General features: G+C 40.7%; 3 protein-coding genes across 3 annotated transcripts; 2 read left to right on the top strand and 1 right to left on the bottom strand.

The window, feature by feature from the left end:
• Nucleotides 1–379: 379 nt before the first annotated feature.
• On the top strand, nucleotides 380–2,408 carry ppp1r27b (protein phosphatase 1, regulatory subunit 27b). The gene is made up of 3 exons (XM_062388863.1): nucleotides 380–808; nucleotides 926–1,076; nucleotides 1,669–2,408. Exons 1-3 carry the CDS (start codon nucleotides 583–585, stop codon nucleotides 1,790–1,792), a joined length of 501 nt encoding a protein of 166 aa, XP_062244847.1. The 5' UTR covers nucleotides 380–582; the 3' UTR covers nucleotides 1,793–2,408.
• A 796-nt stretch (nucleotides 2,409–3,204) lies between these two features.
• anapc11 (APC11 anaphase promoting complex subunit 11 homolog (yeast)) lies at nucleotides 3,205–5,078 on the bottom strand. The gene is made up of 2 exons (XM_062388864.1): nucleotides 4,675–5,078; nucleotides 3,205–3,551 (listed from the first exon to the last, which is right to left on the bottom strand). Exons 1-2 carry the CDS (start codon nucleotides 4,781–4,783, stop codon nucleotides 3,406–3,408), a joined length of 255 nt encoding a protein of 84 aa, XP_062244848.1. The 5' UTR covers nucleotides 4,784–5,078; the 3' UTR covers nucleotides 3,205–3,405.
• Nucleotides 5,079–6,040: 962 nt separating this feature from the next.
• On the top strand, nucleotides 6,041–13,268 carry LOC133953218 (NACHT, LRR and PYD domains-containing protein 14-like). The gene is made up of 9 exons (XM_062387033.1): nucleotides 6,041–6,276; nucleotides 7,194–8,805; nucleotides 9,801–10,145; nucleotides 10,265–10,432; nucleotides 10,529–10,699; nucleotides 11,292–11,444; nucleotides 11,540–11,713; nucleotides 12,674–12,847; nucleotides 12,971–13,268. The coding sequence occupies exons 2-9, from the start codon at nucleotides 7,211–7,213 to the stop codon at nucleotides 12,984–12,986; spliced, it is 2,796 nt and encodes a 931-aa protein (XP_062243017.1). The 5' UTR covers nucleotides 6,041–6,276; nucleotides 7,194–7,210; the 3' UTR covers nucleotides 12,987–13,268.
• The last annotated feature ends 11 nt before the right edge of the window (nucleotides 13,269–13,279 follow it).

Genomic DNA, 13,279 nt, shown 5'->3' with positions numbered 1-13,279 from the left:
TCAGGGAATAACATAGTACATGATTAAGCAGCCTCTTAGACGGTTTGTCAACAGCCTACAAATGGCATGTCAACTCATTCCCTGGCAGTTATCCCCCTTTATCATGACTGGTGTTTACTAGAAGCCCCCAGCCTCCCTCTCCCTCTGACCAGGGTGGATGTCACCACTATCTTAAAGGGGGCAGCATCTGGAGTGTGTGGGGGTGACAACAGATGCAGAGGTTACTGGCTGTCAAGACTTGAGACATGAGCTGTATCACAGGATTGTCACAGGTTAGAGGGCGGCCCCTGACCAGTGGGCTGCTCATCTTCCAGGTCTCGTCACTGAAGCTAAGCCTCTTAAAATAGACAGACAGAGAGTATAAAGAGACCCACGGGCCCTCCGAGCAACAGCTCCTATGTCAACACACTGAACAGCAAGGGCATAACAGACTGATCTTTCTGCAGGTCCACAACTGACATCTCTCAGAAAATCTGCTCTGGTCTCTGAGATTTCAAGGAGTCAAACTTCATTATTGTAATAGTCTTCTTGGAATTTATCTGATATTCTGCAAAAACAAAGGGAAGACTGAATTTGACTAGGATGAGGTATCAGTGCCCTGTGTCCCAGACCATGGGAATAAAGACTTACCCCAAGGACTGTGGAGTCCCAGTCAGCTGCAAGAGATCTGTTTCTCTAAAGGAGACCCGCAATGTCCACTTCTCCAATGATATCGTTTTTCAGGACTATGTGCGCCACGGCGAGCTGGAGAGGATTGGACTCTTCATCAGAGCCCGAAGAGTCTCCCTGGACACCATCTACCACTCTGGTGAGCCCATGAAACTCAACCATAACACAGACCCGTGAATTGCTAATGCAGTTAAGAGAGCTCGCTTGCTAGACGACACACATCTTGAGCAAATCTTATTTTCTCCTCTTTATGCAGGTATGGCTGCAATTCACGAGGCTGTCCTGTCTGGGAACCTGGAGTGTGTAAAACTGCTGGTCCATCACGGAGCCGATATCCTCCAGCGAGATGAGGATGGATGGACCCCTCTGCACATGGCCTGCAGCGACAGTTTCCCACACATTGCACTGTGAGCATCCAGTCTTCTTTTATATTGAACAATCAAAAGGTCAAAAGAGAATCAAATCTCTATTTCCGTTCAGAGTGAGACTGTAATTTAGACTATCGTGTGCAACAGCAGCAAGTACAGAGGAGTCAAAGTCAGAAAAAGTTTCATAATAGAGAAATACTTATAAAAGTTTGTATCAGCAACCAAAACCTACTGGTCATTCCAGAGACATGTCATGTATTTTGAACGGAGCAGTGGTGTTTTATTTCAACATCCTTCTGTAGAAGAAAAATGTGCTGGTGGATTTTTGAAAAATGCAAAGTTTCACTTTTGATTCTAAAAAAGTGATTACAGTTATTTCTCCCATAATAAAGCCACTTGAGGCAACTAACCTTACATATTGAAACTATGTCAAGCACATACCAAAACACACACACACATTGGCTGCACAGCTCTCCTACGCCATAGAGGTAAGAGAAGCTGGAAGATCTGCTGCATTCTTGCACCTCACTGACCTTCCTGACACTGAAGCATGGTAGAAACTCACATTGAGTTTACCAATGTTGCAAATCAGCAAGATTTGATACCTTTTATCCATACCATTTCCTTTCAGCTACCTTCTGTCGCTGGGTGCTGACCCAGAGCTGGAGAACGACTGTGGGGAGAAGCCGGCTGACCTCATCGACCCGGACAACAAGGAGCTGCTGGAGCTCTTTGGGCTGGCGGTGAACGACTGAACACCCTGGGCTTTTAAAGCTACCAACTCTAACGCCCAGTCGTCTGACTGCGCTGCAGCCATAGACAGAAAAGGCCACGTCAGCCCAGCATTCTGAGTTTGTGAGCTGCCTCAGCTCAGGAGGTCAAGGACTGTGGATGTCTGTTGGATGGAGGGCTAACAGAGACAGTAGGCTGCCTCCAGAGTGGACTGAACTTTTGCCGGTCGGGGCTCCTCTCTGATCCCTAGATCTGAGATTGACTGTGTCCTATGAGAGCTTCAGATCCTTTTGTACTGTGGTGAACTGAATGAATCGTATGATGTGGAGTTGCTGATGTTATTTGGCACGTCACTGGAATTAAGAGGGTTTGTGAATGTTGTGAAACCTGAAGCTGTTGTTGATGCTCAGCTCATTTGCACCTCTCTGACAATCTGTCGGCCACGATTATAAAAACCAAACAGGCTTGTGTTGTCTGACTTGGTAACACAGTTGTTTACAGTTGATCAGAAGGATGTTTTTCTATTGTTGCCTCTACATATGTTTCAGTTAATTAACAATATTTACTTTTAGTGGTTTGTAAATTACTTTTTATACATTGCTTTTTTAATAAAGTTTGTATACCATTTCTTTTATTTCCCAGCATAGTTCAGAACAGCCTTACTAGTGCTGCAATGAATTCTTGAATAAGCATTTATCACTTTCAGCTTCTGTTTATGTTCACGACTCAAGTGTCCTGGAATAAATTCACAATGAGAAAGGAAGAACATCACAAACATGAAATCTGCAGCAACAGATTCAGTCAACAACCCTCATCAGGGTTATTATGATCAATGGACCAAATGTGTTGGTTTCAACAAACACTTAATACTGCAAAGTGTTGATTTTCATCCTCTGAGACTCAAGGTGATAAAATGCTCTCTGAGGCAGATCTTAACTTCTCGAAGGATTGTGGACAAACCCACATAGAAGTGTAAAAATGAAAAGAAAGCTGCAGAAATCTAGTTTTTATCAACCTAACAAAAAATGAGACGTAGTTCAGCCTATCATCAGCATCACAACACTTCCATATCTACAGTATGTGAATGTAAGAGCAGCCTCAACGACTACTTGATGCATGAATAGTCCCCGTTTTTCTAACATAGTCACTTTCTAAGGTTGAAGTCAGGAAGAATGTATTCAATGTATAAACATATGACAAAGGAACATTCTGAACCAGATATAAACTACCCAAAGAGGGCCTATTCACAGTCATTACTGGAAACACAAAACAAAGTGGCTAATCTCATCAAAAAGGATTAAAGTCAGAATCAATCAGCTGCAAACTGAAATTCCGGTCATATGATTCCAAAGTGCAGCTACAAAGGCTTTTGGGAAACTCTGGTAGTCAGCCACACTGATGAAACACTCAAATGCATCATGCAAAGCCACAGGCAGAGAATTAATGTGTGTTTTATTCAATCACATATCTTATAAGAAAAATGCAATTTATTCCAAATGTCCTTTGCATTTGATCAGATGAATACGTACAAAAACATTGTCTAAACACATTATTTACAACTGAAACAGAAATGTGACACTTGAACAGGCTTCTGTGAAAGTCTATGTGGGCAGACAGCAGCACCACCTCTGTTGGTTCACTCCTTGAACTTCCACTCCTGTCGGCACATGGGGCACTGCTGCTGGACCTGCTGCGAGTTCAGCCACTTCAAGATGCAATGCATGTGGAAACAATGGGAGCACTGACCCCAGACCAGCGGACAGTCGTCTCCAGGCACTTTGCCTGCAAAAGATGTTTCAAATTACAGATCCAACTTAAGGGTGTGGTGGTGTTTCACTTTACCTAAAAAGATACTGAGAAATAAGTTCAGGTCTCTAAATTTGATATAAAAAGGGACCAATAAAATTGCAAGATTATAGTGTTTATATTTTGACATTGACAGCAGATCCTTGACCCAGTGGAGGTGGTGGAGAACCAGTCCCACCTCCTGCAGGACACCATAACATTACTGGGCAGCTCCTTTAGTGACCCACTGATTCAAGCAGTATGTGAAGCAGAGGTATCACACTCAGCTCCTTCCTGCTGTGTCACACTGGCCAAACTGCACTGCTCCCAGTCAACCATAAGAACCCAATATACCACACTCTGGTTTAAACTATTGTAACTCTGCAATATTAATTTTCTATCTCTCCAATTTCAATATCATATATGTGCAATTGTGTTACATTGTTTATACTCCATTCAGTGTATATATTATTTATATTGTATGTTTATTTATTTATTACTTTTACTGATGTTTCCAACATTTTCTCTCTTCTTTGTTGCCATAACATGTCATGTTTCAAAAGATCTTATTGTAGAAATTAAAGGGAAAGTCTGCAAAAAAAATGTAAATCCTTAAGAGGTGACCAAGATATTAGACCTCAGCCTTGTTCATGGTGACCCCCACTCTCTGTATGTTAGGTTTCAAGTGATTTTTGACAATTGCAATCATATTTCTAAATATTGACATCCTCACTCCTGCACGCACTAAATCTGGGTAAAGGAATATGGTGCCAATCTCTTTCATTTCTTTAGAGGCACTGATTCATATCTCTTGAAACGTGACACGCAGACAGGGGGCATCACAGTGAAAAAGAGTGAGGAGAAATATCTCTTAAGGATTTAAACAAAATAATATAAATATGAGCAAAAGATGAATGATATAATGAACCAAACCATAAAAAAAACATACATATAATATTCCATTTCATTATACGTGTTAAAATCAAATCAGTTGTCCCTAATAAGTGACATTAAACTTTCAACGTGTGTCTTTGGCCTGTTTTCGCTCCAAGCACCGCGAATAGACTCGTTCATTCAGGGACTCATCGGTATTCAAAGTGCGTCTCTCTCTCGTACTCACAGTCCGGGCAGCATCCATTGAAGGGCATCCTGCAGATCCCACAGTTTTCATCATTGGCCACCCAGAGCCAGGAGGCCACCCCGTTCCACTGCCGGATCTTCACCTTCATCCTGAGGCTCTGACAGCAGCAGCAAACCGTCAACACGCTCCTGCTTCAGGCACAGCAGCCGATGTTAGCATGTAAGCTAACATTGACGGAGAACTTCCGCTGTAGCTGTTCTACCTCGTAGCTGTTGACAAATACCAACCAGCTCACCAGGCGACGTCTTGTTATCTCCACCACGACTTAACTCACTGTCAATGTTTGCAAACTAAAAATCATTTTGTATCCAGTTGAAGATTCATCAGCTAGTGCACCATGGGGAGAAGGAAGAGCTTCTTCTTCTACTATTCAAATTGAGCTCCAAAAGGCTGCAAGCTGTTAGAAGAAACACTGCCCTCTTCAGTCCATTTTTGGAAGGCCGTTTGAGCCCAAGGAACTGAAAATAGAGACAATATAGTTAATGCTTCTCTCTACAGTTTGTATATAGTATATTGATAACCTGCTTAAAAAAAAAATAATCTGTGTCATGCTATATATTTTACTTTGATAAAAACAAATTATGAGTAAGGTATATTTGAAATGTACTTTTAGTTTCCAGTGGAACATGCATGTAAGAGACTGTTTAAGGTAAATGTGAGACACAGGTCAGGACCAGGATCTGAAATAATTGTCATTATAAATATGGACTAATCAACATATAGGAATATTTATTAAACGAACTGCAGCTGACTGAGTTTGAAAATGTGATAATTTTGAAGGCTTTAAACTTAAAACTCTAAATTAAAAAGAAATGGTGTTTTCTGGTTGACACTCTGAGGTGAACTTCTTATGACGTGGAATTGATCTGTGTAAACAGGTAGTTCCTCAATAAAAGTGGTAGTCAGTGGTAATGAGAAATTAATAATGTTTAAGTCTCAAAATAAATCTCTGAAATAGTGTCACTGGCAGTCACAATTTCCCATCATTGATTTTATTTATATTTTATAATTACTTCATTTAGTTCAATTATTTTTGCTTATCTAAATTAAACAAACTCTTAAAAGCTGTAAACACAACTTAATGTTGTCTTCAGACCATCGGCCAGTCATGTCTTTAAAGCAGATATTAACTCTGTGTGACCAGCTTATTAATCTTGTAGCAACAAGATAATTATATTGTTCCCACTAGAAAATGATTATATCATGTGCGCATAAGATAATAACTTTTTCCAACTAGATAATACCATCTGTGCGATAATATAATTACACATAGCCTTTTGGGACTTCAGGGACTCCGTACTTGTGACGTCACATTTACTGTCAGGTAACTTTTTTTAAATCAGCGTAGCACGTTTTTAAATGAACGTGCATAAACAATGTGTTGTGAGTGGCAGCTCGTGTGACTGGCTCGGGTTCAAATCAGCCATGTTCTACCCACTTGATGGCAGTTGTAAGTTTGACCCCCGCTTCATCACAGTGGACTTTATTTAAGACTTTGATGAAGCCTTCGCCAACTCTCGGTCAGCGTCGCTGAGTGGTGTCCGTTTCCAGACAGGCAGGCTCGTGCACTCGTGGTTAATGGTAAGTTTGTCCCCAAATCTTTAATATTATAAACACAACTAATTGTCATCGACAGTTACAACTTGCATTGTTAGCAGCTAGCAGTGTTAGCACCAGAGAGTGGTAAACTCCTAGCAGCCGCTAACGGACGTAACGTAAGTAACGTGCGCATTGTACCGCCAGGGTCTTCATGTTTATGGTTTAATTTGTTAAAGAGAAGCGCTATATAAATACGATGAATTATCATTAATATGAATTTGTATCGACTTTCTAACTAGTTGTTTACTAAACCTGCAGTGTTAATCAATTTGTAAGTAATAGGTGACATGTAGTGAGTCAACAGATCGCCGCCTGTGCACATATTGATCAATAACTTCTCATCCCCTTGTCAGGTGTGTAACAGGAGAAGGGGAACGCACGTTTCAAAGCTTATGTCGGTTAAACATGTCTGTTCTGCATTGTGAATCCAGACCGTGGATGTTTAATACAGACCTATCTAACGTCACATCTGCACTTCTTGACCTTCTACAAAGTGCAACGCTGAAAACACACACACTACAAAATATTCAATATATTCACTCCTGAGCAGTGTGGGGTTACCAAGATCAACAGTCATTTATGGTCTCTTCCTGGTTATATTAAATATGATCTATTTGATATATTTTTATAACGTGATAATGATGGTTGTTTCTTCTTCTGGTGTGACATCAGTACGCTTCGGTTCAGAAGCCTAAATCATTGTTGTGATTTAAAATAAAGTTGTCTTCAGTGGCTGTCTGTCACAACCCTGACTCAAGCAAAAACGTATTAGTCTCATGATAGTTATCCATATCAACTGAACAATTTGATCGAGACTACTGTTGCTGAATAGCACAGTTGAACATTAACTCAAAGCTTCTGTTTTTTTTTTTACACTCTTTATCTTCTCATCTTTTCAGGAACCTCTGCCTCTGTGATGGAGAATCGAACCATTCTCCAAAGTATACTGGAGGAAAAATATGATATACTATATGAAGAAGCCATACTGCCTTCAAGACTTTGCTATCGGAATCTCAAGCACGACTACCAATTTTCGGATTTGGACCAGCAAGAGTTTAGATATGTTGAATATTCCTGCCTTCACCCCTTCACAACTGTCCCGCTCACTGATATTTTATCATGTGACTGCACACATGAAAGCAGCAAAAAAACCATCATCAGTCTTGGAGTGTGTGGAGTTGGAAAATCCACAACTGTGCGAAGCTGTGCTCTGGAATGGGCTGAGGGGACAGAGTACCAGGATATCCACCTCATGTTCCCTTTCACATTCTGGGAGTTAAGTATTCTGAAAAAAAAGAAGTGTTCGTTGATCTTTCTTCTAGAGATGTTTTTCCATGGACTCAAGAATATTGACGCTTCCAGTCTAAATCGAAAGGATGTGTGGTTCGTCTTTGATGGACTGGATGAGTATCGTTACCAGCTACAATTTGACGCTCCACCAGTGAGGGATGTTTCTGAAGAAGCCACTATGGATGTACTCATAACCAGCTTGATCAGGGGGACTTTACTTCCCAATGCTCACATCTGGATAACAAGCGGGTTTGCAGCAGCAGGACAAATCCCTGGTGAATACCTGCTGAAACAGACTCAAGTGCAAGGGTTCAGTGATGTGCAGAAGATGGAGAAGATCTACTCAACTCTCGAAGATGAGGATATGGCTGACAGAGCAATCGCCCATGTGAAAATCTCATGGAGTCTGGCCTCCCTTTGTCTGATACCTCGAATATGCATCATTATGGCACTGGTTTTGGAGAGTTATTTAAGTAAGGAAAAGAACCAATTTAAAATCAGTCCTTTAAATCTGACCCAGATTTACACAGATCTAATGAAAACATTCGATTGTGATACTATTCCCAAGCTGCAAAGGATGGCACTGTCTCGGTTGACAGAGAAAAACGTTATATATGAGGAAGATTTTTTAAATTGTGACATAAGTGTAGAGGAAGCGTCAACTTTTGCCAAGAAATGTCCACTCATGTTGATGGAAGAGAAAGGGTTGTTTACCTCAGTGTTTCGCTTCGGTCACTCAAGCATTCGGGACTTCCTCGCCGCATGTGCTAAAGTGGACGAAATTCGTGCATCACTTTTCCCGACTACTCATTGTCAGGCATTACTGGACGAGGCATTGCGAAGTGATGCAGGGAAAATGGATGTCTACCTCCGCTTCATATTTGGCCTTCTTAAAGAGCGTTGCATGTTTCAGCCCAATAATCAGCTGTTTAAATACACCAAGAAGATGATCCTTGAGAAAGTTATGACTTTCAGGGCAGTGGGTCTGCTCCACTGTCTGAGGGAATATGACCGCAAAGCTTTCGTACATGAGATCAAGCTCTTCCTAAAGTATGGCTTCTCACCAATCGAGGGTTTCGCACCATTGCATTGGCATCTCTTGATCCAAAGGACCATAGCTTATGATTGGAAGAGGCCGAAATTTGTGATGGATGTGTCCATGAGGAGTGACGAATGTCTCGTCCGAGAGCTACCAGCCATCATGAAATCAACCAAAGTCATGTAAGTTTTTCAATTGGATTCATCCATTTACATTCCTTACATGCATCCTTCTGTTTCTATCATATTTTTCTGGTGGCCACATTCAAATAATAGCCAAACTATTTATAAGCCAAGGGACCCATAATGTTCTCTCTGGGATTTCGGTGCACTGTCTCATAACATTGACTGCACTTACATCCATATCAGGTCAGTTATTGTGGTCTGTCTGTGATTGTCCTACAGTGTAGTAGAAACACCAGGGGGACCAAGTCTAAAAAGTGCTCTGATCCCTACACTTCGACTCAATGTTATAAATTTACGTAAAACTATGACTTCTCATAGTTTTACGCTATATCCTCATTCATTTGAAAAGTCTTGGAAGACACGTGACAAAGCAATAGCAAATGTGTCACTGTTCAAATTCTTACAGACTGAACCCGGTACATGAGAAGGAGTTAATGTGAGATCAAAAGAGAAATCAATTTGCTGTTAAATATTTTGTGTTTGTATTGGTAATTAAACGCTAGTATTCTATACCTAATTTTTCTTAATGTCTGTGGCCCTAAGATGTCAATTGCACATCTATAAAAAATATGTCATAAATATAAACTGTAGCCTCAATTTTTAATGTGATCAGTTGTTTCCTAAACCAGCTGGACCCTGTAGTTTTTGGCAAATAAATAAATTTAATTTAATGAGCATTTAGAGTGATTATTGAAAGCATAATTTCAGTGTGTGTGCAAGTAACTGAAAATACAGTAAATAAGGACACTGTTAGTTGGTGTAACAGTAAGGCTGATGAAGTGCTGGTGTTTTTATACAGTAGTTTTTGAAAAGTGAAGGAGATCAATTATACAGAGGAATAATGACATAACTAGGCAGTGTTTAGTTTATTCAATTCTTTCTTGGTTTGGGTCTTTTTATGGGATTTGTTGACAAATGATGTAGAATATCACAATTTTTACACCATTATCACACCATTTTTCCCTGTGTCAGTAACTCTCTTCTCCTCTCAGGCTGCGATTCTCTAACCTGACGGACAAGTTTTGTCCAGCTCTGGCAGCTGTCCTGAGCTCAACAGAGTCATTTATGAAAGAGCTGGACCTAGGATACAACAACATCAGTGACAGTGGAGTGAAGACACTCGTGGAGGGGCTGAACAATGAAAACTGCAGACTGAGAACACTCAGTTTGCAAGGCTGTGAAGTGACCTCCAAAGGCAGTAAATGCCTTGCCACGGCCCTGAGGCAGTCCCAGAGACTACGGCAGCTGGATCTCAGCAGGAATAACATAGGAAATGATGGACTACAGCACCTTTCAAAGGGTTTGAGATCTCCTGAATGCCAGCTAGAAGCACTCAAGTAAGTGTTATCAAAAAAACTTAAAATGTTGGGTATAAAAGCAGATCAAATAAACATTTTAAAATTCTCATTTTACTCATTGCTCTAAATATTTCTGTTCTGTGTCTTTGTCGTCATAGACTATCACAGTGCAACATTGAGGTGAGGGGCTGCTCCTATCTGGCCTCAGCTCTGGAGAAGAACTCTGACACCCTGAGTGTGTTAGATATTAGCATCAATATGGTCAGGGACAAGGGGGCCAGTGAGATCTTTAAAAAGTTTGATATTTCAAAGCTGACAAAGCTGGAGTGAGTATGACTTAATATACACCCTGCAGCCACAACATCTGTTGCAGTTTAGGTTTACTGGATAACTTTTTGCACATGCTCACTTCTCTGTGGCAGGATGTACCACTGTGGACTCACCGCGTCAAGCTGCAGAGCCATCGGTGAAGCTCTGAGGCGTGAAGAAAGCACCCTGACAGATCTCAACCTGAGCAACAACAACTTGGGAGATGAAGGGTTAACGCTCCTCTCCATTAGCAAAAGTAAATGGTGTCATCTCGAAAAACTCAAGTAAGGAGGTCTCAGTCTTTTTTTTCCCACTAAAAATGCTTTCAGGCATGCATTGAACTCTGGAAATCCCCTGAAATGATGTGGAGAGGCTGTAATGTGAGCAAATGTGAGAACACAGTAGGAGATCATCCTGGAGGATTCAACCTGAGCGAGCGCATGGACTGATCACATTTCTAACATGTGAGCTGCAAAACATTAGAAATATCTGAGAATGAAAAAGAGGAACCATACACGTATAAGACACCAAGGAAGACGTCAACTTGGAAAGATGACACTGTTGTGCTATAAATAAAACACATGATCTTCTCAGTGGAAATCCTATGTAAAGTCCTGCCTCTTGCGTGCCGTGCTACCCCTCACCTGAATGAATGCGCTGTCAATTTCTGTTGTTGTGAACGTGTCTCAGCAGAGAGCCTCCTACTGCGTTGTTCATGTGTGAAAGTCAGGACTCCTTTGTCTAAAGAGGCTAAAAAGAAATGAAAATACTTTAAACTGCTTCATTAAGTTGTCATGAGATAAAGGCTTTTTGCTTCAGCTTCCTGCTAAAATGCTCACATATTAATCACTGATTTTGTCTTTTATTTCCCCTCAGCATCTCGAGATGTGGAATCACTGCAGGCAGTTGTAGCTTTTTGCCATCTATGATATTAGACCTCAATCTCAGCATGAACAGCTTGGGAGATGACGGAATCAAATCTTTTTTGGCTGTACTGAAGGATACCTCCGGCTACCTGCAAACTCTCAAGTGAATACCATTTTATCAAAATTCACAGCAATATATTTTTTGTGTTGTGTTTTGAGAACAGTATGTTGTAACATTGCTTTTTTGTTTCATACCAGCCTGAGCCGCTGCGGCCTCACTCGTGGCTGCTGCACTGACCTTGCATCCACACTTGGATCAAAGACTGGCAGTGTGACTGAGCTGGATCTGTCTGAAAATGACCTGGAGGACAAGGGACTAAGGAGACTCTGCGTGGGACTCAGAAACCCTCAGTGTAAACTTCAGAAGCTGTCGTAAGTTCTTAGCTTATTTATTTCCCTTGTCAAGGAAGTAACTGTCCCAAATAGAAAGAGCTTGAGCAGCATCCTCTTTATTGCACATTGCAAAGATCCATCTAATATCAATCCATAAACGATTGGTTGCCAATCCCAGCTGACACTGGGTGAGAGGCATATTACACCCGGGACATGTCAGTCCAAACATTTGAGCAACAATCAATATTTAAAATAATATTGACCAATATCTGTGTTAAAGTTTGCTGATATACAACGAAATGGAAATTTTTATTTTACAGAATGAACAATGAAAAGAAGTGGTGCATTATTTTTGACTCAAGCTCTATATATTTAGAGCTATTCATTCTTTAACCCCTGTCATCCACCCTGATGTGAAATGGTCAGTTGGCACTGGACTATGGAAATGTAAAGTGGGGTGTCTGTTTCTCTCTGGACTATTTGATATATCAATTTCAGAAATGCACTGAAACTTAAGTTAGTGGCCAGTTCTATATACTGGTGCATTCTTATTTGACGTATCGCCATTTCCAATATTAATCAGAATTTACCTCCGTCCTGCTTCATATGTTATCAAAACACAAACACATGAAGGGTCGGGAGTAATTTGACATTTTCTGATACTGATTTTGGTGGGATGCCTGACCTGTACATCAATATTACATTTTCTACTCCTTACTTTGAAACACGTCTAAAATGAACATCTACATAAGTTAAGACTTAATTGTCTCTCTGAGACTGGCTAGGTCAGCCCTCACCAAACTGACACTACTCTGCTCAAGGGAAGGATTCAAGTATGAAAGTATGTCTGGTTGGTTAGAGTTGTGTATATTGTAAACACACTGTCGATGAGCTTCTACCCGTTTTTATATTAAGTATATTATTTGGACTATGAACTTGTAGAGTTTAATTGAGCTGGTGTTAATGAAGATCTCCTGGACTGGTTTTGTTTCTCTCCAGACTGCAGACCTGTGGCCTCACCTCGAAGAGCATTAAGTCCCTGATCAGTGCCCTGAGGTCCAATCCCAAACATCTGGCAGAGCTGCATCTGATGGGCAACAGGCTGGAGGACTCAGCCGTCAGGGCGCTCCTGGACTTAACAAAGAACCAAACATACAGACTGGATACAACAGAGTGAGTCCAGATATTCATGGATAAAGGTTTAAAAGCTCAAATGTTATCAATATCTCTGCATGTATTAATAATGTATCAGTTCAAACTCAAACTGAAATGCAAATTTTCTTTCTTTCCTTTCAGTTTGTCAGAAGCTTGACGAAAGCAGATGTGCGGACTCGAAATCATAAATCACAATCAGCTATCACCACAATCATCCACTAATTGTTACCTAAACAAGTGTTGTCTGTGCCGGACATGACCAGGCTGCATTGTGCCGCACTTCAAAACGGAATAATACAGACAGAGGGAAATGAACGTATGAATAGCTGATGTTGTCATTAATGTGCTTGTGCCTGTCTGTATTAATATTAGTGTTTTTTATAATGCAGATCTACAATGAATATGTTTTCTCAATCACCAAATAAATTGTTTTAGTTCAGTGCTGTGTGG

Source organism: Platichthys flesus, chromosome 5 (assembly GCF_949316205.1).
Source record: "Platichthys flesus chromosome 5, fPlaFle2.1, whole genome shotgun sequence".
Classification (NCBI taxonomy): domain Eukaryota; kingdom Metazoa; phylum Chordata; class Actinopteri; order Pleuronectiformes; family Pleuronectidae; genus Platichthys; species Platichthys flesus.
The sequence above is the reverse complement of the archived record's forward strand: the minus strand, read 5'-3'. Positions and strand labels throughout refer to the sequence as shown.